Source organism: Durio zibethinus, chromosome 13 (assembly GCF_047325235.1).
Source record: "Durio zibethinus cultivar Kanyao isolate XHJ-2024 chromosome 13, ASM4732523v1, whole genome shotgun sequence".
NCBI classification, from domain to species: Eukaryota; Viridiplantae; Streptophyta; class Magnoliopsida; order Malvales; family Malvaceae; genus Durio; species Durio zibethinus.
In genome coordinates, this window is record NC_143174.1 from 24,566,840 (window position 1) to 24,590,383 (window position 23,544).

General features: G+C 29.8%; 2 protein-coding genes and 1 long non-coding RNA gene across 3 annotated transcripts; 1 reads left to right on the forward strand and 2 right to left on the reverse strand.

The window, feature by feature from the left end:
- Nucleotides 1–146: 146 nt before the first annotated feature.
- LOC111303326 (uncharacterized) lies at nt 147–3,044 on the forward strand. The gene is made up of 6 exons (XR_016326780.1): nt 147–506; nt 780–909; nt 1,089–1,185; nt 1,477–2,173; nt 2,492–2,542; nt 2,700–3,044. It is a non-coding gene; the product is annotated as an uncharacterized LOC111303326 (long non-coding RNA).
- Nucleotides 3,045–4,163: 1,119 nt separating this feature from the next.
- LOC111302614 (cuscuta receptor 1-like) lies at nt 4,164–15,127 on the reverse strand. Its single transcript, XM_089742209.1, is given in 14 exon segments — nt 4,164–4,939; nt 4,942–6,366; nt 6,731–6,877; nt 9,424–9,516; nt 10,022–10,087; nt 12,399–12,491; nt 12,936–12,992; nt 13,155–13,310; nt 13,474–13,548; nt 13,635–13,785; nt 13,876–13,955; nt 14,032–14,187; nt 14,315–14,473; nt 14,631–15,127. Coding segments are annotated over 14 exon segments (3,867 nt in total). The 5' UTR covers nt 15,064–15,127.
- A 6,041-nt stretch (nt 15,128–21,168) lies between these two features.
- LOC149515460 (uncharacterized) lies at nt 21,169–22,233 on the reverse strand. The gene has a single exon (XM_089742223.1). The coding sequence runs from the start codon at nt 22,129–22,131 to the stop codon at nt 21,514–21,516; it is 618 nt and encodes a 205-aa protein (XP_089598349.1). The 5' UTR covers nt 22,132–22,233; the 3' UTR covers nt 21,169–21,513.
- Between the last annotated feature and the right edge of the window lie 1,311 nt (nt 22,234–23,544).

Sequence of the window (23,544 nt, forward strand, 5' to 3'; positions counted from 1 at the left end):
AAGCCCAACCAAAAAAGGTTAGGGCTCTAACGGGTAATACGCGGACTATTTATGCTGTCTACATATATCGGATCCAGATTCAAAATTTGAAACCCAAGACGATTAATTTTTACAGTTTTTATTTTCTTCGTATTTCTTTCTTTTGTCATTCCTCAAAAAAAAAAACTCTTTTTTCTTTTTTTTTTTGTTTTTTTTTTCCTAAGCAAACTCTCCAACAAATATTCTTCTCTTTTTCTTGTCACATTTGCCTGTTTGCCTACCGAAATCTTTGAACTTTGTCAAAAAAGAGAGGAAAAACCCATATTCTTTTTTCTCTCTGAAAATTAATCTAAAACCAGAAATGAAATCGAAGAATTGTTGAAGGAGATCGGCGGACTACTGGAGCAGCAGATTTCGCTTTCTTCTTCGGCTGATAGTGATAGTCTCAGATTTGGCAACAGCTTCAGCACTACTCTGACTTCCCTGATTTCAACAACTATCTCGTTTTTATCCTTTCTCGAGCTGAGGTTTGCTTCTTTTCCTCTCTCCGTTTGTTTTCTCAGTAACTAGTTTAGTAGAATTTTCTTTTCCGGATTTTCGTTTTTTTTTTTTTTTGAGGAAAAGGATTTTGGGTATTGATTTTTTTGTACGGTTTTTATTTCTTTAATGAAATTTCTTTTTATTGGATTGTGTTTCTCTATAGAATATTTGAATTTGGTGACTATAGGTGTAATAATTCTGTAATAGAATTTGCAAAGATTGTATATTTATTGGATTAACAGCATTTTGGGTATTGTTAGTGGTGAATTTCTGCTGGTCTACCTATTTGCTAGTGGTGAACAAGCCTCGAAAGATAGGGAAGCTGCTGTTTTGGCTCTTGGTGCAACTGGTGAAGGTTGCGTTACTGGTCTTTATTCTCATTTGTCCGAGGTAATTCTTGTTGTTTTTAACCGGTACACAAAGTTTAGAGGCAGATTACAAGGTGAAGAATAAATGGTGCATATATAACAGTCATCGGTTTTCCTTAACTCAATTTATGCACTTAAATTTTTTATTTTTGCTATTGCATTGCTTTTACTTTATTCTTCTTTGACATGCTTGCCGCGAAGAATATTGGATGCTAACAAGTGGGTAAAAGAGGCTGTTTGACCGGCTTTTGCAATGCTTGAAGAGGTTATTATAAACTTGCTGCACGTTGTAATTCAGGTTAAATTCTTATAGATTTCAACAATTGTCTTATTCATTTGAGGCTGCTGAAGAGGTTGCAGCAAGATTGGAAATAATTGTGTATACTAGCTTATGCGCGTGCTTTTGTCTAACATCTGGTTTTTTTGGCTGGCCTTTACATTATAATAAGCTCTTTTTACTGTTGCAATTATGACTTATGAAAGCCTATTACTATATTTTTTATTTTGTTTGCTGCTTTATCAAAATATAAGTTGCTAATATCTCAAAAAAAAAAAAAAGTTGCTAATTATGTTTCTTTTCTATATGCAGTTTTTTGAGTTGCTTCTCTGAGAAAGCTTTAATTGGGTTCTGTAAACCAATACATTAAGGTTTATATTCTTACTTTTAATGGATGTCGTTCTGATACTTTTTGATGTTATACATTAATTTATTGAAGGCTTGGTGTACATCCATGGATAAATACCTTCCAGGTTTGTTTGTCCTTGCTTATGACCTTGCCGCAGAAGTGCTGAAATTGGTCAATGGTTTCTTGTTTTCTTCTTGTACTCTTGTTTTTTATTATAATTCTGTTGTTTGCTTGGAATACTCAAATCTGCTGTAAGTATTTCCTAATTTTGCTTATAATTTACTGTAACTTCAAGTCTATAAAAGCTTGGTATGAATCATTTTTCATTTCTGACATTCCAGTTTCAGCATTGATTTAGAATATGTAGTATTGGAATTAGACATTTTTTTATCTAGTCCTTGATGTTAATGGTTCTTGGGTTTTTTCTGTCACTAGACCATAAAATTGCTGGGCATTGCTAATATATGTTTTAACTAGAATACTATGAAATGAACTGTTTCTGTTAACTTTTAATAAGAGTTAACATAAAAATTTTTCCTTTTTTTTTTTTTTGGTTGGGCTGTTTGGTGTCCTATTGATTACATACGGCTCTTATGGGTCTCCTGCTGAGAATATTGGATACAAGAGGCTGCTTCTTTGGATTTTGCAATGCTTGAAGAGGTTGTTATAAACTTGCTGTACTACTTGCTGTATTTTGGGTTAAATCCTTATATATTTGAACAATTGTTTTATTCATTTGAGCTAAACATGTTTTTTATCTAGTCGTTGATGTTAATGGTTCTAGGTTTTTTTCTATCACTAGACTATAAACTCATCGGACACTGCTAATATATGTATTACGTAGAATACTACAATAATAGCTGTTTCTGTCTCCTACAAAATTTTTAGTATTTTGAGTTAGTGAATGAATTGTTGAAGTTATCTCGTTCCTTTTAAGCTCGATCATTTTTAGATCAATGTTTTTTGCCTAATGATCAGGCTTGCGTAGCATTTGGTCAGCTAATTGAAGTCCGCCCATCTTTTCTGGAGGTGGGTATCTTTTGTTTTTTACATTTTAGTTTGCTTACATTTTCTTATTGCAGTTCTTTTAGTAGCATGAAGTGTTACCTTTTTTTAGTATCTATGTCATACACTTGTTTCTTTTTATGCATAACACTCTGTGATGTGATTTTTAACTATTTGACAGCCACACTTGAAGAATGTAAGTGGATATATGTTGCAAGTCAATAAAGGCATTGATGAATGATGTGGCCCTTGAAACATGTAAATTTGGGTAACTTTCTTCTTTGTGCATTCCATGTCTGAATGTCATATATTTTAGATTAAGATGTCTTTGAAAACCATTTTTTTATACCCGTGTTTTTTAGTCTCAATGTCATAAACGTGTCTTTTCATGCCTATCCACCACCTTTTTTTTTTTTCCTTGTGATGTGATTTTTAACTATTTGACAGTCCCATTTGAAGAATGTAATTGAATATATGTTACGAATGAATAAGGCCATTGATGAATGATGAGGTAGCACTTTAAGCATGTGAATTTTGGTAACTTTCTTATTTGTGCATTCGATGTCTGAATGTCTTATATGCAGATTAAGATGTCTTTTAAACCATATTTTTGATAGCTTATGCAGATTGACATGCTTCAAACTAATAGTTTTTGGCAGAATGCAATATCTCTTGAATTTAGCCTTTTCTTTTACTTGCTCACCTCTGCTTGTTCACATAACATGTTTGTTAAACATGTCAGAAGTGATGGAGGTGTGCTTGCCCCTGTGCCTCTGCCTCTATGTGCTATAGAACTATAGTTATAAAAAATTTTAATATTGTTGCCATCAATATTAGTCTAATAATAAAAATATGTAATAAAAAATAAAAATTATTTAAATTAAAATTTATAAGTAAAATTATTAAAGGCATTTTAGTTAATCATTTTTAATATTTTTGGAATTAAAATTTTATTAAGGTGATTTTAGTCGGTCATTTTTAGTACTTTTAAAGTTCAAACTTTTATATAATAAAGAAAAGATGATATATAGAATAGGAGATGTGAAATAATATTTTAATGGATGATATATAGATGATTAATAAATTCAAATAATAAAGAATATGATATGTGAGAAAATATTTTGATATTGTTTGTAGAAGTTGAAAATTCCATTGATCATATATAAAATATATATTTATATTTACACTAATGTAAAAGTAAAGACTATTACATATTTTTCTAGCCTATTATTCATAGAACACTGATAAAAATAAGCCAATTATTTAATTTTCTCTTGCTTTTCTCTTTTTTCTCTTTATTACCTATTCTTGAAAGCAATCTTTGTGTACAAATTTTTTTTTATTGATATTTTCTTGCTGAAATGACAACAATTTTGTTGAAAATTCTCCAATTGTGAGGGATTCGAACTTCGGAAGTAATAAATTAAAGATGAATTAATTTGTGAGGAAAGATGGGTCGAGAATTGCATTATATGGATAAGCATAAAGCATTAGATTTTGATATGGTTCTAATACAATACATATAGGGCATTTGTAGGGGATAAAAAAAACAAACCGGAAAGAAGAAAAATTGTCTACCACAAACCCCTAGATCAAGTAGGAGTCATTAACAAAGAGAAACGGTGACCAACCAAACATGGGTTGGCTACATATTTCCACAATGGAATCGTTTCGGTAGAATGTTGTCTTCCACAAAATAGTAGCAAGAAGTGATGCCTGCTTCTATATGATGGAACCATGCTCGTCTCCAATAAGGATTAATATACAGCACAATGGCAATACTCAGTAGCACCATGACGTAGGACACAACAAAACTTACATAAAAGACATTCATGTCAATTGAGCCATTGTCAGTTGAAGCCGTTGGCGTTAATGAAGATGGTCCATCTGTTGAGCAATTGTTTGGCAACGGTGGGCCACAAAGAAAACGATTTCCCAGGTAGCTGCCTTCTTCGAAGGTTGCAAATTGCGCGGTCCTTTCAGGTGTACTTCCGGATAAATTGTTGTATGCCACACTGAATGAAGACAAGTAAGTCAACCCCAAAAGTTGAGAAGGGATTTTCCCGCTCAAGTTGTTGTGAGAAAGATCAAGAGTCTCAATTTGCTTGAGTTCAGAAACCGCTGGTGGTATTGGTCCTGTTAAACTGTTATGAGACAAATTCAAAGCAATGATTTTTCGGAAGTTTTTGACTTCATGGGGAATCTCACCAGTCAACTTGTTGCAAGAGAGATCAATTCCAGAAAGTAAAGTGAGGACTCTTCCCTTGTAAGGGTAGGATATGTTTTTTGTTGTGAACTCTATTGGCTCATCAGGAGAGAAAGAACTGGGAGCTTGTGCAATAGCAGCAACATAACGGACATACTCTTGGGATACATCATTCAGTGTTGTAATCTTCAGGCAAGGAGGAATTGTACCCGAAAGTTGTTATTAGAAAGATCAATCAAGCTTAACTGACCCAACTTGCATAACTGAACCGGAATCTCACCTTCAAAGTGGTTGTTATTTAGGAGAAGGTAACTCAACTGAGAAAGCCTGCCAATCCAATTTGGAATGCTTCCAGTTAAGCGGTTATTACTGAGATCTAATGTCACCAAGATAGTGCTGTTACGAAATGCATCTGTGAGAGGCCCTTGTAGCTTGTTTCTTGATAAATGAACTTGACTGATCCATAAAGGGCTGAAGCAAGATGGCAGACTCCCAGAGATACTGTTCACCGAAAGATCCAGAAGTTTAAGATTAAGATTGAGCTGGCAAAACTCCTTGGGGATTGGACCTTCAAGATGATTATTTGCCATGACAATTTCTTCCAAACTTGACATATTCCCCATCCACCTTGGTATATCACCAAAGAGTTGGTTATCGCTAAGATCCAATGTTGTCAAAAAGGTACAATTAGACAAACAATCTGGGATCCTTCCAGAGAAGAGATTCATATCCAGTTGCAACTCCCTCAAGTTTATCAAGTTAAAATTTGAAGAGAACATCGAGCCTTGCAATCTGTTGTTTGACAATATAAGAACACTTAATAAGGAACAGCCCATTGCCAAGTGCTCTGGTAATGCTCCTGTCAATTTGTTGTTAGACAAGTCCAAGATTTGTAGAGAATTCATATCTCCGATTGAAACTGGAATGCTACCGCCAAAAATATTTTTTGACATGTTCAAAAACCATAATGATGGTAGTTTTGCTCCAATTTCATTTGGAATGTTGCCATAGAAGGAATTTTTGGAGATATCCAACTGTGATAAAGCTGTATGTGAAAGGGAAGGTAACTGAAATGGTCCCAGGAAAGAGTTGTTGGCGAGAAATAATTCATATAAATTTGTGTTGTTCTCCAACAACCAATTTGGAAATTCCCCTTTCAAATTGATGCTAGATAGATCAACATGCCGCAAGTCATGTTGATGATAGAGAAATTGAGGAAATGATCCAACATCTCCACAACAAGATATGCTGATCTCATAAAGTTGGAATGTTGGGGCCAAAGAATGCATCTCGGTTTCAGCATATATGGTATTGTTGTCTGCATCCATGTACCGGAGTTTTGAAAGGTTGAACAAGGGACCTAATGAGCTTGGGATTTCAAAGTAATTGTTTGAAAGACTCAATGTTTGGAGGGATTTTAGATTCCTAAGGACAAATATATCTCCAGAAAATTGATTGGATGAGAGATCTAAAATTTCAAGGGATGTTAGACTCTCAAGAACAGATATATTTCCAGAAAACTGATTGGAATTAAGATATAAACTTTCAAGCGATGTGAGATTGGAGAAGCACTCGGGCAAGTTACCCCTTAAATTGTTGTAGGCAATACCCAAGTTTTGGAGATTTTTCAATTCACAAAAACCTGCAAAAGTAGCATTATATTAAATAAATGAAGAAGGTGCCATGGGTTGGAACAAAAAAAAAAAATCCTAGTCTCTTCATCCCTTGCATATTGTCACTTATTGACCTTTTACGAAATTTAGAAAGATCAAAAGAAAAAAAGGTAATACATAATGAAAATTTAAAAAAATTTGGTGTTTGTTCAGTATATAATAAGTTTTGTTATTTTTTAAGTAATTATGATGAAGGGTAATATTATATAAGAATAATATATGAAGAGTAACATTTCGTATGGGAGAATTTTTGAAATGCAAAAGGGACAACATGAGTATAGGACGGAGGGACCAAGAACTGAAATCAAAGGTAAGGTATATATCAATCTCAACCTTGGGAATATAAGGTGCCATTGAGTCCGCAGTCCCATAAATCTAGATTCTTGAGAGAAGGCATTACTCCAATTTTTTGAAGAAAGTTGTTTTCCAGGGAAGTGTCCCATATGGACAAGGATTCCAAATTCTTCAAATGAATTGGACCTATTTCAAAAAATAAATATATACGAAAACGTAAGAAGATATATTTAAAGTAGCAAAAAAAAAGGGATAATATCATAATATGTATGCAATTAACAATAAACTCACATCCTATCATAAATTACAACTTTAACAATTGTATAAATATTTATTTCATACTATTAAGTCAATTAATCAAGATGTTTATTTCGGAAGAAAATCAAGATGGTTTTATAGAAAAACAGAAGTAAAAAAATATGTCAAAAAGCTTAAATTAATTCAGATAAATATTGTTAATGACAAGAAACAAAGTTATCGAAGACTTAAAATCAACAAATTTCCTTTTTTTCTTGTTATTTATATAATTGCTAAACTATTTTGCTTTTTATTTTTTTGTTGATTACTAATTTACATAGACTCATAATTGTGATACATTCATTACAAAATCTTGTAATTTTAAGTATATGCAATGCTTATTTGAATGGCTAGAGGTAAGAGACATCCAAAAAAAAAAAATAAAGAAATAAAATAGATCTATAACTGAAAATTTAAAATATCTAATTTACCATGAGAATTGAGGCTGCTGTTGACGTCATAAAACATCACATCCAAATTTTTAAGAGAAGCCAACATTCCAATATCTTGAATAAAGTTGGAAGGAAGAGATAATGTTGTAATGTCAACTCTTCCAAACTTGTCAAATATTTCCATTCTATTCAATAAAAGTTAGGAATTATGTTTTGAATTGAAAGACATAATTACAAATGATAACCGAAAAAATGATACTACTACTGAGTAAGTAAATAAAAAATTAAAATATTTAATTTATCATGTAAATTAAGGCTGCCATTGAACTCACAAAAATACACATACAAATTTTTAAAGGAAGTTAACATTCTAATATCTTGAATAAAATTGGAAGGGAAAAATGAATCTTTTAACATCAACTCTTCAAACTCGTCAAAATTTGCCATTTTGATCAATGAAAGTTAAAAATTATGAAAATTAAGAAGTATGTTATGACAAAAAAATAGTTGCAAATGACAACCAATAAAATAGTTCTCCAAAATAAGTCTCTAGTATAGTATATGCATATAAGCTATGAGATTTGGCCAACGATTCATGTTTTCTCTATGAGGGTTGATCTTGTAAGGTGATAATTTAAATCTTTGGCACTACTTAAGTTAGAGAGTATCATAGAAAAAAGTATATACAAATATAAATATAGTCACTTTTGTTGACTCATTTTAATGGACAGATACAAAAGTTTTAGTAAAAGGCTCAATATTAAATTTAACATATGTAATATTATTTATTTTTATAATTTTTTATATATTAATCAAATTTATTTACATAAAAAGACTATTGATTAAATTTACCATTAGTCAAGCATATTTGAAAAAATCATTTAACAAAAGATAAAAATCACAATGAAAAAGAATTTTAGGGCAACAGTTAACTATTAAGTACATGAAAAATTTTCTATCTATATATTGGAATAATAAGAGAAATTATGTTAAAAAAACTTTCAAAAAGTATTCAATAATGTCATATGTGAGAAAAATGGGAAGAATTTATAAGAATAAATAGAGGAAACAAAATGATTTGATAAAATTAAGGAGAGGGTAGAGCAGGGAATAAAAATTTAATACAAAATTTTTAATTTTTTTATTGATCTGAAAAAAAATTAAATCAAATTATATAAATATATATATATACACACACACACACACACACACACACGCACACACACAAATCTCAATGCCATAACATTAAAGTTATTCCATTTCAATCTAATGCAAGTATTTGGTTAACATAAGGCTTGACGTTTTTATTATTTTTTTTAAAAAAAAATTTATAATTTTTGATATTTTTCAAATAATATGTTCTATTATCAACAAAAATAATTCTAACAAAATTAAATAATTATTAAAAATAAAGGAAGTAAATAGAATTAAAAATGAAATAAAATAAAAAAATTGACAATTTGAGTAGAAAAATTTTTAAATATTTAGAAGTGATAAAGAAAAGAATAAAAAATGTTATACTTGATTAATATATTTATCTAACCTTTAGATAAAAAATTAATAGATAAAAACATTTTAATCAACATAATAAAAACAAATTAAGAAACATACTCCTGTTTTTTTTCTCAAATTAAATCTCCTCATCCTTTTTAGATTGTCTCAAAATTGTTTTCATTTCCTTTAACACCTACAATTCATATTTTTACTCTTTAGAATTCAAATATATAGTTTATCAATATTGCAAAAAAAGTGAAGAAATAATGTTGAAATAATAATAAAAATTTTATTTGGCTTATATAAAAAACATAAAAACAAGAAAATTGTCATACACTATTAAAATTAAGTTTGAAATTATCTAAAAAAAAATTAAGTTCCAAATTGGGATTGGAGTGACATGGTAATAAGAGGTATTTAATTCAAATAAGAAATAGATAAAAAGTAAAATAAATGTTTGATCAGTACCTTTTCCTAATCGATTAAATAAATGTAGGTAATAATAGTAATTATAAGAGCAAATCATTGCATATAATCATCAAAACTTACGGGTAGTCAATGTTCCATAAAAATTAAAACCACCCAATGCAAGAGTCTTCAATGACGGGAATAAGTCCAGCAATTGCAATGAAAGGCTGCAAGCTGTAAGTGAGACAATCATTACAAGATGGAATGTAAAAAAGTTAGTAATAAAATTAAACCTTCTTGTATGATTTGTAAATATGCATATTATAAATCTTTAAACCCTCAAATTTAAACCAAGACGTACTTTCTTGTAAAAGTAAATGTAGTCTTCTGATTCAAAACTGAGAAAGGCACAATATTGAGTTGCAATCAATTTAAATTTGCTTTTAATTTTTTCAATAAAAAAAAATCAAAGAGAACTATGGTGTTTTTATTTTTGTACAGGCAAAATTTCATTAACAGTATTGTCCAGCAAAAGTGTACATATACAAGAGCAGTTGAATATTAATATATAATTCATTAACATTACTAATTAATCACTAAAATAAAAGATTACCTAAATTGAAGAAAAGGAAAATGTTTCGGTCAATTTGAATTTTAATTTCTTAAAGTGTTTAGAGATGTAACTAATTCAAACATGTATGAACAAATTGATGAAGACACAAGTTTGTTTGAGCAGTACCTCTGATGTCATTGGGGTTATAGCAGGATAGAAATAGATTTTTCAAGTTGCTCAAAGTATCTAACCCTGAAGAGAATCACAAATAAAAATATAATTAAATTAAATTAAATTAAAATAAAACATAATATTCAGGCATTTGGGCTTTAAAGCATATATTTAGGTATTATATAATAATAAGATATCATCCAATAACTTTAGAAAAAAAGAAAGGAAGGAGGGGGTAATTTTACCTTTAAGATCTATTAAAGTTCTTGTAATTTTAAATATATGTAATGCTTATTTGAATGGCTACAGGTAAAAGACATCCAAAAAAAAAAAAAAAAGATTTGTAACTGTAAATTTTTGAAAGATCTAATTTATCATATAAGTTGAGCTTGACATCACAATCAAATACTTGAAAATTTTTAAGAAAAGCAAACATTCTAACATCTTGAATAAAGTTAGAAGGAAGAAATGAATATTCAAATGCCAACTCTCTTAAATTTGTCAAAATTTTCCATTTTATTCAATAAAAGTTACAAATTATGTTTTGAATTGAAATATATAATTATAAATGACAATCGAGAAAATGGTATTATTACTTACTAAGTATTTGAAAAATGGAGAGATTTAATTTACCATATAAATTGAAGCTCTCATTGAACTCACAATTAAACATGTACAAATTTTTAAGAGAAGTGAGCATTCTAATATCTTGAATAAAATTCGAAAGGAAAGATGAATCTTTTAATGTTAATTCTTTCAAATTCATCAAATTTTGTTATTATGATCAATAAATATTAGAAATTATGAAAATTAAGAATCATGTTATGACAGAAACAATTGCAAATGACAACCAATAAAATAGTACTTCAAAATAAGTCCAAGTATAGTATATGCATATGAGCTATGAGATTTGTCCAATGATTCATGTTCTCTTTTTGAGAGTTAATCCTCTAAGGTGATGATTTAAATCATGGCACTACTTAAATTTGGGATTATCATAGAAAAAAGTATTCACAAATATAAATATAATCAGTAAAATTTTACTTATGCTGACTCATTTTAATGGACAAAGACAAAAGTTTTAGTAAAATGCCCAATATTAAATTTAATGTATATAATATTATTTTTTGTAATTTTTTATATATTAATTAAATTTATTTACCCAAAAATACTATATTGATTAAAATTTTCATTAGCCAAACATATTTGCAAAAATCATTTAACAAAAGATAAAAATCACAATGCAAAAGAATTTTAGGGCAAAAGTTAACTATTAATTATATTTAAAATTTTCTCTCCATATATTGGAATAATAAGAGAAATTATATTAAAAAAGCCTTTAAAAAAGCCTTTCAAAATGTATTCAATAATGTAATATTTGAGAAACATGAGAAGAATTTATAAGAATAAATAGGGGAAACAAAATAATTTGATAAAATTAAGGAAAGGGTGGAGTGGGGAATAAAATTTTAATATAAACATTTTAATGTTTTATTGAAATTCAAAAAAAAATTTTAAATCAAACTATAGATAATATATATATATATATATATATAACGGAACATTAAAGTTATGCCATTTCAATCTAATGTAATAATTTGGTAACATAAGGCTTGATGTTTTTATTAATTTCTTTTTTTAAATATTTTTATAAAATTTTATAGTTTTTTATATTTCTCAAATAATATGTTCTATTACCAACAAGAAAATTTTAAAAAAATTACATAATAATTATGAAAAAAATAAAGGAAGGAATAGAATTAAAATTGAAATAAAATAAAAAATTGACAATTTGGATAAAAAAAAGTTTTAAATATTTAGAAGTGATAAAGAAAAGAATAAAAATGATATAATTGATTAATATATTTACCTCACTTTTAAATAAAAAAATTAATAGATAAAAACATATTAATCAACATAACAAAAACAAATTAAAAAACATACTCCTTTTTTTCTTAAATTAAATTTTCATATATTGTTTGGATTGTCACAAAATTGTTTTCATTTCCTTTAACACCTACAATTCATATTTTAAAAATTTTTCATATTTTTTATTTTTTAGAATTTAAATATATAATTTATTAATATTGTAAAAAAAAGGGGAAGAAATAATGTTAAAATAATAATAAAAATTTTAGTTGGCTTATATAAAAAAATAGAAACAAGAAAATTGTCACACATTATTAAAATTAAGTTTAAAATTATCTAAAAAAAATCAAGTTTGAAGTTTGGATTAGGGTGACATGGTGGTAAAAGGTATTTAATTCACATAGGAAATAGATAAAGAGTAAAATAAATATTTGACAAGTACCTTTCCCTAATTACTTAAATAAATGTAGTTAATAATAGTAATTATAAAAGAAAAGCATTGCATATAATCATCATAACTTACGGGTAGCCAATGTTCCATTAAAACTAAAACCATCCAAATTAAGAGTCTTCAATGATGGGAACAAGTCCAACGATTGCGGTGAAAGGCTACAAGCTGCAATTGATACAATTATTACAATATGAAATGTAAAGAAGTTAGTAATACAATTAAATCTTTCTGTATGATTTGTAAATACACATATTATATATTTTTATTCCCTCAAATTTAAATCAAGATGTACTTCCTTGTAAAAATAAATGTAGTCTTTTGATTCAAAACAGAGAAAGGCACAATATTAAATTACAATCAATTTGAATTTGCTTTTAATTTTTCTAATGAAAAAATAAAACAAAACCGTAGTGTTTTTAATTTTGTGCAACCCAAATTTCATTAATAATCAGAGTTAGAGAAGTACAATAAATAAAAAATTACCTAAATGGAAGAGAGGGCAAATGTTTCGATTAGTTTGAATTTGAATTTCTTAAAATTTTTAGAGGTGTAATTCATTCAAACATGCATGAACAAATTGATGAAGAAATAATTTTGTTTTAGCAGTACCTCCGGTGTAATAGCAGGATATAAATAGATTCTCCAAGTTGCTCAAAGCATCTAACCCTGAAAAGAATCACAAATAGAAATATAATTAAATTAAATTAAAAATAAAACATGATATTCTTGCATTTGTGCTTTAAAGCATATACTTAAGTATTATATAATAATAAAACATCATTCAATAACTCTAGAAAGAGAGAAAAGAAGGAAAGGGGGTAGTTTTACCTTTAAGATTTACTGATCCCTTCAAGTTGTCGCCTTCTAAAGACAAAGACTTTAGATTTGAAAGCCTACTAAGGGATGACAATATGCTATAGTTGAAGAGATTCCACCTCAAATCAAGCACTTCCAGATTGATCAACCTTAGTTCCGTTTCATTATCTGTATAACATTAATTTACATAATTAATTTCATTACTTTTTAATTTCTTAATTAATCTTAAAATCTTGAAAACTCTTTTTGAAAGAGTATCAAATTTTCCACTGAAATATTCTAATTCGTAAACATGTAAATTATACATTTACCAACAAATTATGTTAAATACCTTGGGATGGAACAAAGTCATTCACTTGGTTATTCGAGATGTCTAATTCCACTAAATTGGTCAAAGCATTTAATTCTGAAAATAGAATTACGAAGAAAACTAGTAATTAATTAACAAATCATATAAAACCCAAACATATATAGATTTTAAACCATATTTACCTTTAATATGTATCGGCCCATCCAATTTGTTTCTTTCTATATACAAAGACTTCAAATTTGATAGCGCAGCAAGAGATAAGAATATGCTGTTGTTGAAGAGATTTTCACTTAAACCAAGCACCTCAAGTTTGATCAATCTCAATTGCTCATTCTGTGAAAGATTAGTAACATAATTTCATCTTAAAAGAATATCTAATTATTATATATATTTATTACTCAAATTCAAAATATGTTGACTTACACTTTGAAATAAAGATCCGAGACTCTCAATTTGATTTGCGCCTAAATACAACTCCTTTAAGTTTGTCAAATTATTGAATTCTGTTCAAATCAAATTAAATATATATCAATCTAGTTATTCCTTTTTAAAACCATGAGATTTTTAAAACAACCCTACCTCGCAAATTAACAGTTCCTTTTAATCCGCAATTCTGCAAACGCAAAGATTTTAAAGATGTAAAATCATCTAGATGTGATAGGATGTTGTTTCCTAATACATTGCCATATAAATCCAGAGTCTTTAATTTGTTCAATTTTGATAACCTCTTCATACCTGTTTCCAATAATATTACAAAATTTTAGTAAATAATCACTATTTTATAAATATATATATCTCAATTACAAAACAAACGTTATTTACTTTAACCTGATTTTTATATATAGCACAATATTAACATTACCCTCTATAGGATTTGACCCAGTGAATTGGTTTTCTGCTAGATTTAAAGACCTGAGTGATGAAAGTTCGCTTAAAGATGCTAAAATGCTATCATTGAATTGATTAACACTTAAGTCAAGGATCTCAAGTTTGTCTAATTTCAGTGACAGCCTTTCAAAACCTACAAGGAAAAATGTAGCATTTAGTGACTTTCCGAAAAAATTGAAATAAAAAATATTTAGATAAGATGAACAAAATTGGTAATCAATAAAAATGAATTTTCAAATGCAAAATACTTATTGAAGTAGCAGTTAGTAATTAGGTGAATATGAATTAACCTTGATTGTCAACACAGCCAGCAATAGAATTGCCACCCAAATAAAGACTCTTTAATTCCTCAAAAGGAAGAAACAAAGAGGCATTGAGATACCAAGAATATATCCCACTCCATTCGTACACTCTCAAATAATAATGATAATGATAATGATAATAATTATCAACTAAATCACCATAGACTTCAGTAGTTGCAAAATTAAGGAAGAGTCGGATCACTCGTCCAGTGGAGGTGTTGCACTCAACCCTTTTCCACTGACAACAATCTGAACTCTGTTTTCCCTCATTCACCCAATAATTCTTTACATCTTCAATATGAGTAAAGAAAGGTTTGAGTTGCAAGAGAGCAATTTTTTCTTGCTCCCAGCACCTTTCACATTCACAACACCTTCCTAATAGGAATGCTACCAAAACCACCCATAACCATTTCCACTCCATCTCAATTAATTAATGCACTCTCAAAAAACTTAATATTAACTATGCTGCTATGCATTTGGCATCACTATATCCATGGGGTTTATATACTAAAAAGTCACTTGAAAAGATACAGCCTTGTTTCCTAAAAATTCATTGAAAATGGCACACTCAGTCTTGACGTACTTGTCAAATTCCATAGCACCAAGAAAATACATTGCATGAAGCTTCCTACAAATTTTCTTTGTGGAAAAGTAAGCATAGACTCTGACAATAATAATAAACACTCCATCTTAATTATAACATCATTAATGTCTTGTAGTGACACTGCTAACAAAAATTAGTGCTTACTTTTTTTTTTCTTTGTAAATTCTTATTAAAACTTTTGTTTTGTTTTTTTAATTTAATTTTTTAGAATACTTTAGTATCCCTTTTAATAGCTTCATTTATTTTTTGTTGCTAAAACAATTTTAGGATGTATTCCATAGTAAAAAAAGTGAAAAGATGAATAAAACAAGGTGAAAAAGTGGAAAAAAATAAATTTTAGCTATGTTTGGTACAAAAGAAAAACAAAAAAAAAGATTATTATTTTTCACACTTATTAATACAAATAAATCACTCCAAATGTAAAAGAAAAGATGAAAGAAAATAGAAAAGGTATGAGCATGTGTTACATATTTATAAAATTATCCATCATATTTAGATTTTTTTACAAAATGTTATAATAATAAAATCATATTTTTTTCTTTCATTTTCTAACTATACCAAACAATGAATGAAAAAAATTATATTTTTTTCTTTTCATTTTTCTAACCAAGCACATCAATAAAAATAAAATATATATTTTGTATCTTTTCAATTTTTTCTTTCAATTTTTTATCTTTTTATTTTTCTATCCCCATACTAAGCAAGGCCTCTATTTAGTAATTTTTTTTTTGTTTGCCAACCTTGCTAGGGTTATTGCCAAATTTCATGTCAATATTAAATATTTCCACAACTAAAGGGAGACATGATGGCCCATTGTAGCTTTTCTACCTATATCAAGTTAGGGAGGAAGATATTACATATATTAATTCATTGTCATGACTAGTTGATGTCTAGACTTTTGTTTAGCAACTGTATTATTATTTAGGAGACCTTGACTTTGGCATCAACTATGAAATAGAACAATGGATCAGTCTACACGCCAACCTCATGATAGGATGGTGGATTCCTCCTCTCTCTTTCCTGAAAGATATAAATTTGGTGTGGAAGTAGTCAAATAAACAAAAAGTCATCTTTATTACATTGTTTGCCGTGTTTCTTGCTTCTACTTGATGAATGGTTTACAGTCTATCAAAAGACTTTGACTTAGCGTCAACTGACACAAATTATTTGCAAACTAAAAAACTATCAGTTATGCAAGAGAATAAGAATATATAATTTATTTTTTATTTAATTATTGATTTTGCTATGATGATATTTGCTTATTTTTTGTTAAATATTTGATCAATATGCATTTTTTAAAACTTAATTACTAAGAGAAATAGGTACACTAATAATTTGTTATTTTTCTCGGCTATGTATAATTAAAGGTATATTTTTTATTTTAAAAGAATATAAATTAGTGGAGTCTTTTTATCAATAAATAGTATGTGTTTATTCTTCTTTCAATGATTTAGATTACGTCTTGTCAAAAAATTTGTATAATGTTTTTAAATTTTTTGTAAAATTTATAAATTTAGTAGAATTTTAAAAAATTTATATTGATTTATCCAAAAAAGAAGAAAATTTTTTAAGCTCCTGAATAAAAAATTATAAATTTTATAATTGCAATGAGCTGCTGACCAAACTCAAAGGAAGTTGGGCTCAAGGGAATGATCAGGTCTGATCTATTCCCATAGTTGTAGGCCTGCTTATAGCCTTAGGTAAGGGATTTATCCAAAATTTAGTGTTAAATGAGAACAAAATTATCTCAGGCCCAAGATAGAAAAATGCAGGAGAAGTTGGTGTTCAATTATAGGTGGCCGATAACAACAGGCCCTATTGATATTGCCACGGCCCAAGAGGTTAATGTTCACAAATAGGAGCCCAAAACTGCCTGGACCTCTTAATTATGTAAGACGACCGAGCCCAAAGGTTCATGGTCACTACAACAAAGAAAAGGCAGGCTTGGACTACGGTGATCATACAATATGGGCAGCACTGTTTCAGGACATGCAGCCCACTTGACTTGACCATACGTCTTTCTTAGTTTTGTCTGCAAAGGTGAGAGATCAAATGTTTTCTCCTATAATAGGGACAAGCCTTATGTCTGGTAACAATTGCTTTTTAGGTCCAATATTCGCATCTTCAAGTAGTGTGGGACAGTTTTTCTGTGATCAACACGCATGCCATAGTCTATATTCTTTTCGAGTTCATCTAATCTAAACTTTCAAGAACTATATACATGCTTTAAGCTTTCTGGTTTCATGGGATCTTCATTAGTTGTAAAATCCTTCATATCGGCAACCATCATGCCTTGCAATGAAAAAAAAAATCTATAGATTGTGAGCTGTGAGCTTTCTTAGAACTTCTTTGCCGATTTCAATGTGTGCATCTTTTTGTGCTAAATGAAACCAGTTCATGAACTGACTATCATAGTTCCATCAGCAGACATGCTCAGCTCAGCTATGGTCTGAAAATGAAGATTAAACTGATAGAAAGGATGGTACCCATATCTTCAATATCGTAAGGTGTTTTTACACTGTATGCATCTTGACAGTAATGTTTTGAGGTGTAGACGTTAACTAGCGGCCATAAAACAATACAACTAGTTTCATCTTCCATTGCAATGTGGTCGATTTGGCTTAGTCGAATTCTTTAATTCTTTAACATATGTCTGCCAGTGCCTTCAAAGTTGCAATGAATGGCAACCTCTTTTATTCAATTTAACTAAACATTGTAGCCCACGGTATCTACATTCTTTAAATTCCTGTCCATAAATACAAAGAAATATAACCCTCTGTCTGTTCGTAATACACAAAGGGCCCCACCCTGCTGGCAAATACACAAGACAATAAATAACTAAATAAATAAAAACAATAGCAAAAATTAAAGGCTATACCTTGCTTGTTTTGCATGGATTCAGAGGTTTGCTAATTCTTGACAAAAGTTGAAAAGCCTCCTTAAAAGTTGAGAAACAATTGGGATTAGGAGTTTTATAGCATTGGCCTTTTGCACTAGGAGATGGACGACTTAAAGGAACAGGTATGGTAATTGGAATTTTAGATGTTTGAAAGAGTTGCTGAGAATTTAGGATACCAGTAACTAATCACAAGAGGTAAGGATTTAATGATGATAATGAACAACAAATTTTATGAATTTGCTTGGAAGAGTAATGAACACTACCGTATTTGAAAGCTTTTATGAATTTACATAATAATTCAAGTTGAAGGAGCTATTATCTAAATACTTTTATAGAATAAAAAAATCAGAAAAGCAGTATCTAATAAACAAATTATTTATTCTAAGTAAATTGATGGAGATATATTGGCCATTTCCTTAGTGTTTTTTTAGGCAAAATGAAGAGATTTTCGGTTATAGATCACTAAATGTATGCTACTGTACATAATTCTTTTATGACATTTTGTGTTTGAAATCAAATGACTCAATACATATATCAATATATATATATATATATATATATATATATTTGAGGTTAGGCAGATCTAACAAAACCAAAATTCAATGAAAAAAGAAATACAGAATTAGACAAAGAGCCCCAACATGTCGTTTTCTTTTTCTTCTAGTAGAAGCACGATAGAAAGAGTGGCAACTTATCCATTTGAAATAATAACCAGCCATGACATCACCCACCCTCTTGATGCCATTTTTGAGAAGAATACAAATAAATATTTTCCTTAGCAGTAGGCCCTTCGAAGAAAATCTACAAATCATCAAGAAAACTTCTTTTGAAGAATTGTTTTCCTGCTTTCAACGTCATCTGAACTGACCAAATTCACAGGTTGGATAAGAAGATTGAAACATAAAAACACAGTTTCTTCACAAAGAGACAAACAATATTGTTGAATTCCTTAACGCCACTTGCCAACTCATTGCCATACACATCATTGTTTTGTAAGAACTATGAAACAAGAACTGGCATAGAGAATTTTAAAACCTTTCAAAACTCCAATCCATCCTTATCCTATCATGAAAGAAAAAGGAAAAAAAAGATCGAATCGCTTATCATCATCGTCATCAATAATCCCACGTGGCTGGTTCATGCACATGGGGCTTGTCAATTATAGTCATGACCCTCAAAAATAGAATGAAAAGTACTTGAAAAATTTTCATTGACATTGGAGAGCCCACTTGAAAGTGCGAAATTAGTAAACTACAATTGCAAAATTTAGTACATCAGCATCAGCTCATCTGATCTGAAAATTGTAAAACAGACCCCAATTCCTGAGTCAAATGATCTCTAAGATATTTGATGATGATGATGATGATGATTAGATCGAAGGGAAACAATATTTGGTTGTATGGTGCTTACATCACAGGGAAGTTTGATCCATCTTTTTGGCTTTGGGTGAGAATCTGACAGGCAACATGGACCTCCTGTCAACTGGCCAAAAACTGCTATGATCACTGGGAAAAATTTTCTTTGCAAAGTAGATATGAATGGTCCCATATGCAGGCTGTTGCAAAGCCATCACAGCTTTCATATGGTATGTGGGTTGGCCAGCGTTTTCCCTTTCACAATTTGAAGGCTTTCGGTTTTCTGGACCCATTTGGGAATTGGGAGCCATCAAAATAGAGAAAAAAAAAGTTTTAATTTTACAAATTTCATTATTTGCGAGAAATTAAGTTTGCGTGATAAGAGTATTAATCCAAGTTAACAGCCTTTACAGCTATACGTACGGGAAAATTTTTAAAAATATATATTTTTTGAATCGATAGATTAAATTCTTTTTCATAGAAAAGAAATGAGTGAACGATCATTTCTATTAAAAGAAAAAGAGTAGTATAAAATATTGAAGATTTAATTATAAAGTGAGTAGTTACTAAAATTTAATTATAAAGAAAATTTATTATTTTTTAGATCAATTAATATATTATTAAAATTGATATTTAAAAATTATAAATTTGAATAAATTTAAGTATATAATATTTCATTCAACCACCTTTGTAATTAGATAGGAAAAATTTTAAAGATAGATTAAAAATTAGAAGGAAAAAAAAAAAAGAGAGTCATGATGTGATTACCAATACACAAATTTTAATTTGGGTGTAATAATCTTTTAGCTGTCAATTTTTTTAATTATTCAAAATAATTGTGTCTGTTGTGCTTTTAAAAAAAATAAGAAAATGGCAAAATCGAAGCTGTGGATTCCTGTGGGCTTTGACCAGTTCTTGCAATTGTAGTCATTTTTTGTGCTAATTTGCAACTCTCAAGCGACACCTGAAAAATTTTTAAGTTTCGCTTTATTATTGTGAAATAATTTTTGTCTTCAAAACTTTGTTTCATTTTTAAACGTAAATATTTCTGTTTTCTTATCTTCTTTAATTAATCATATTATTATTTACCACCTTTCCCTTCTTTTATCCTTTATTAATCCCCCATTGGTACGATTATTACCATAATTTCAATCAAATTTAGAGATGGTCCAACTGAGTTAATGTTGATAATTTACTACTTTTCTTTTTCTTTTCCGACGGTAAGGTCATCTTCAAGGTCTAATTTCATTCAATTTACTTCTCCCTTGCGTGTGTACAAGTAGAATCCAGTTACGTGAATTTCCTACAACTTCTCCATTTTCGATACCTGTAACACAAGAAAAAAGAAGAAAATTACGAATAAAACTATCAACTGTAAATCAAAACCTAAATTAAAAGACAAAACAAAATTATGAAAAAAATTAAAAAAAAAAAAAAGAAATACAGACGGAAGAAAGAAAAAGAACGGGACGAGTCAAAACGGGAAAAGTGGTAAAAGATCAAACAGAAGAAACGGCTGAAATGGAAAACGGGAAATGTCAAACCAAACGGAATACCAAAAAGAAAAAAGAACTGCGCTGGAATGGAATGGTGTTTGGAGAACAAAACAAATGGAAGAAATAATACTTGAAACCATTCAACACTGAGATCTGGCCTGGGATTGTCAGATTAGAGTTAATTTGATTAGATTAGATATTTTTAAGAGATTTTAAGAGTTTTTGCTTTTGTCCAAAAGCTCCTCAAATTTGCCATTGGCTGCAAATATGTGTATTTACACCAACAAAATATATGATAATATGTTCCTCGGATTTTACGGTTTCGGTCACCGGGAGTACACTAAAATTCATTTCCGTCCCGAATCCTTCGTTCAGATTTTCAACTTCTTCGCCGCAATCTGACTTCACCGCCACCGTCCGCGGCTTGACTCCAAAGTTCGATCTCCAATCACCAGAAAATCTCGGAGACTTAACCAGAAATCGTTAAAAGATTACACACACCGCAAAGGAATCTTCATTAAGCCTCGGCTTTTGACATCACGGAGAGCCGGCTCGGCCTCGGTTGGAACGCTGCGCGGCGACGCTGCTGGTGAGAGGAAGGTCTAATCAAAGCCGACAAAGCTCTCTTAACCAGATCTCCTTCGACTCCTCCGATTCTCACCAGCGAGTTCGTCATAGAAGACCTACGCGCGTTGAGCCGATTATTAGGCGCGCAACTTGTCACCGCGTGCGAATTATTAAAACTCTTATGAAGGCTGCAACGGAACGATCCCGGGTGCGTCGTAGGGGAACACATGCAAGTCCGCTTCGGCTGTTTACTCTGTAAATTCTTCAACACCTCGTTGTTTCTACGGACGGTAGTAATCGAACGGTTGGGCGAGATCGGACGGTTATCGAGTGAGAATCGCACGAACGGCGCGGATGGAGAGTGGTTGTAGAGATTGACACGTGGTGGAGAGATAGATCTGTGTTGATTAAAGAAAGTTGAGGAGCGTGAAGAAAAGCTTGAACTTGAATAAGCGAAGGCCGAAGAAGAAGATGATGGGGACTGTGACGTGTAGTGAGAACTGAACCGGCCAGAAGGGGAGAGAGATCGGAGAACCGGACCGCTCGATTTTCTAGAAGATTTCGACATATGTTTTTTTTTTTTTTGGCAGAAGAGAGAGAAAGAAAGTACGAGAATTTTTTTTTGAACTTCTAAAAAGCCGCTTGTGGCTGTTTAGTTGGGCAAACCTAGCTTTACACGAGCCACGTATTTATAGGGAGAGGGGAGGGGTCTGGCCGTCCGGGTTTTGGAAATTTCGCGATATTTTCAAAGTCGGGCTTTTAGTTCTTAGTTTTGCGATTGTGCACCTAAAATTTTTTTTTTTTATTTTTATACCCGTAGAATTTGTTATTCTTTGCGGCTGTACACGTCATTGTTATTCCTTATTTTCCCATTGCTTTTCTTATGATATTTCTATTTTCCTTTTGATTAATTACAATTTATAATAAATATAAAGAAGGTTGAGAAATTATTTAATGCATAAAATATTTCATAAAATTAAATGAATTTGCAATAGGTAAGAATATTTAACTTGTTTTTGAATTTAAAGTAATTTTATTCATTTAAAAATGAATTAAAATGCATTTAAAAGAATGGACCACTTTATTGTCATTTTAATGCTCAACAATCTAATTATATCAAAAAAAGACATTACAATATGGTATATTTGATAGCATTTTAATTGAACTGTGCATAACATGATGTTTACCAATTGTAATAAAGTATAACTTGAAAATTACTGCAAATGATAAGGCTTTCTTCAACTATGGTGGAGATAATGAGGAGGCTAAACTTTTTAATTTCAAATTAAATGTTACCATGGTTCGAGTTGCCTACCTATTACTTAGGTTTTGAATAAAATCTTTTAGGTTATGATCGATTTTACTCGTGATATATATTATTATAATGATATATAATTATTTTTATTTAAGTTTCATTCAAAATATAGATATATTTTAATACTAATTAATTAGTAGTTGTCAACCGCATTTTATCATAGTTGTTGATGATTTTTTGAGTTTGGTGATTGAATGCTTTATGAAGGAGCTAGCAAAATGGTTAATTTAGATGTTGGAGTGATCTATTATAAAGAATAATCAACGAGCGTCAGAGGTAAGAATTTAGAATGTGTTCTGATATTCAATTCAGCAAAGATGAAAAAAAGGAAAATTAAAAAGATGGAAGAGAAGAAGGTAATGAAGTATTTAGACATGAGAAAATAAAATGAGAGTAAAAGATCTACATTTGAGATATATATGACTCAATTTTATTTTGTATACACATTTTGTGTTAATGTGATCAATTAATTTATATGATATTGATTAAATAGTGAACTCACTAAAGTAATCGCTAATATAACAAATAACGAGAATATTGATTAGGCAATTAGGATACAATAATAATCACTTAAGAAATTCCAAGACAAATCTGGTGATAAGATGAATGAGAGCCATGGAGTGATTGTCGTATTCCCTTTTGGAAAATAGTAGTATTTAAGAAAAA

What these genes read in the sequence shown, in the direction of transcription:
- LOC149515460 (XM_089742223.1), bottom strand. Translation starts at nt 22,131, where the DNA reads ATGTCGAAATCTTCTAGAAAATCGAGCGGTCCGGTTCTCCGATCTCTC.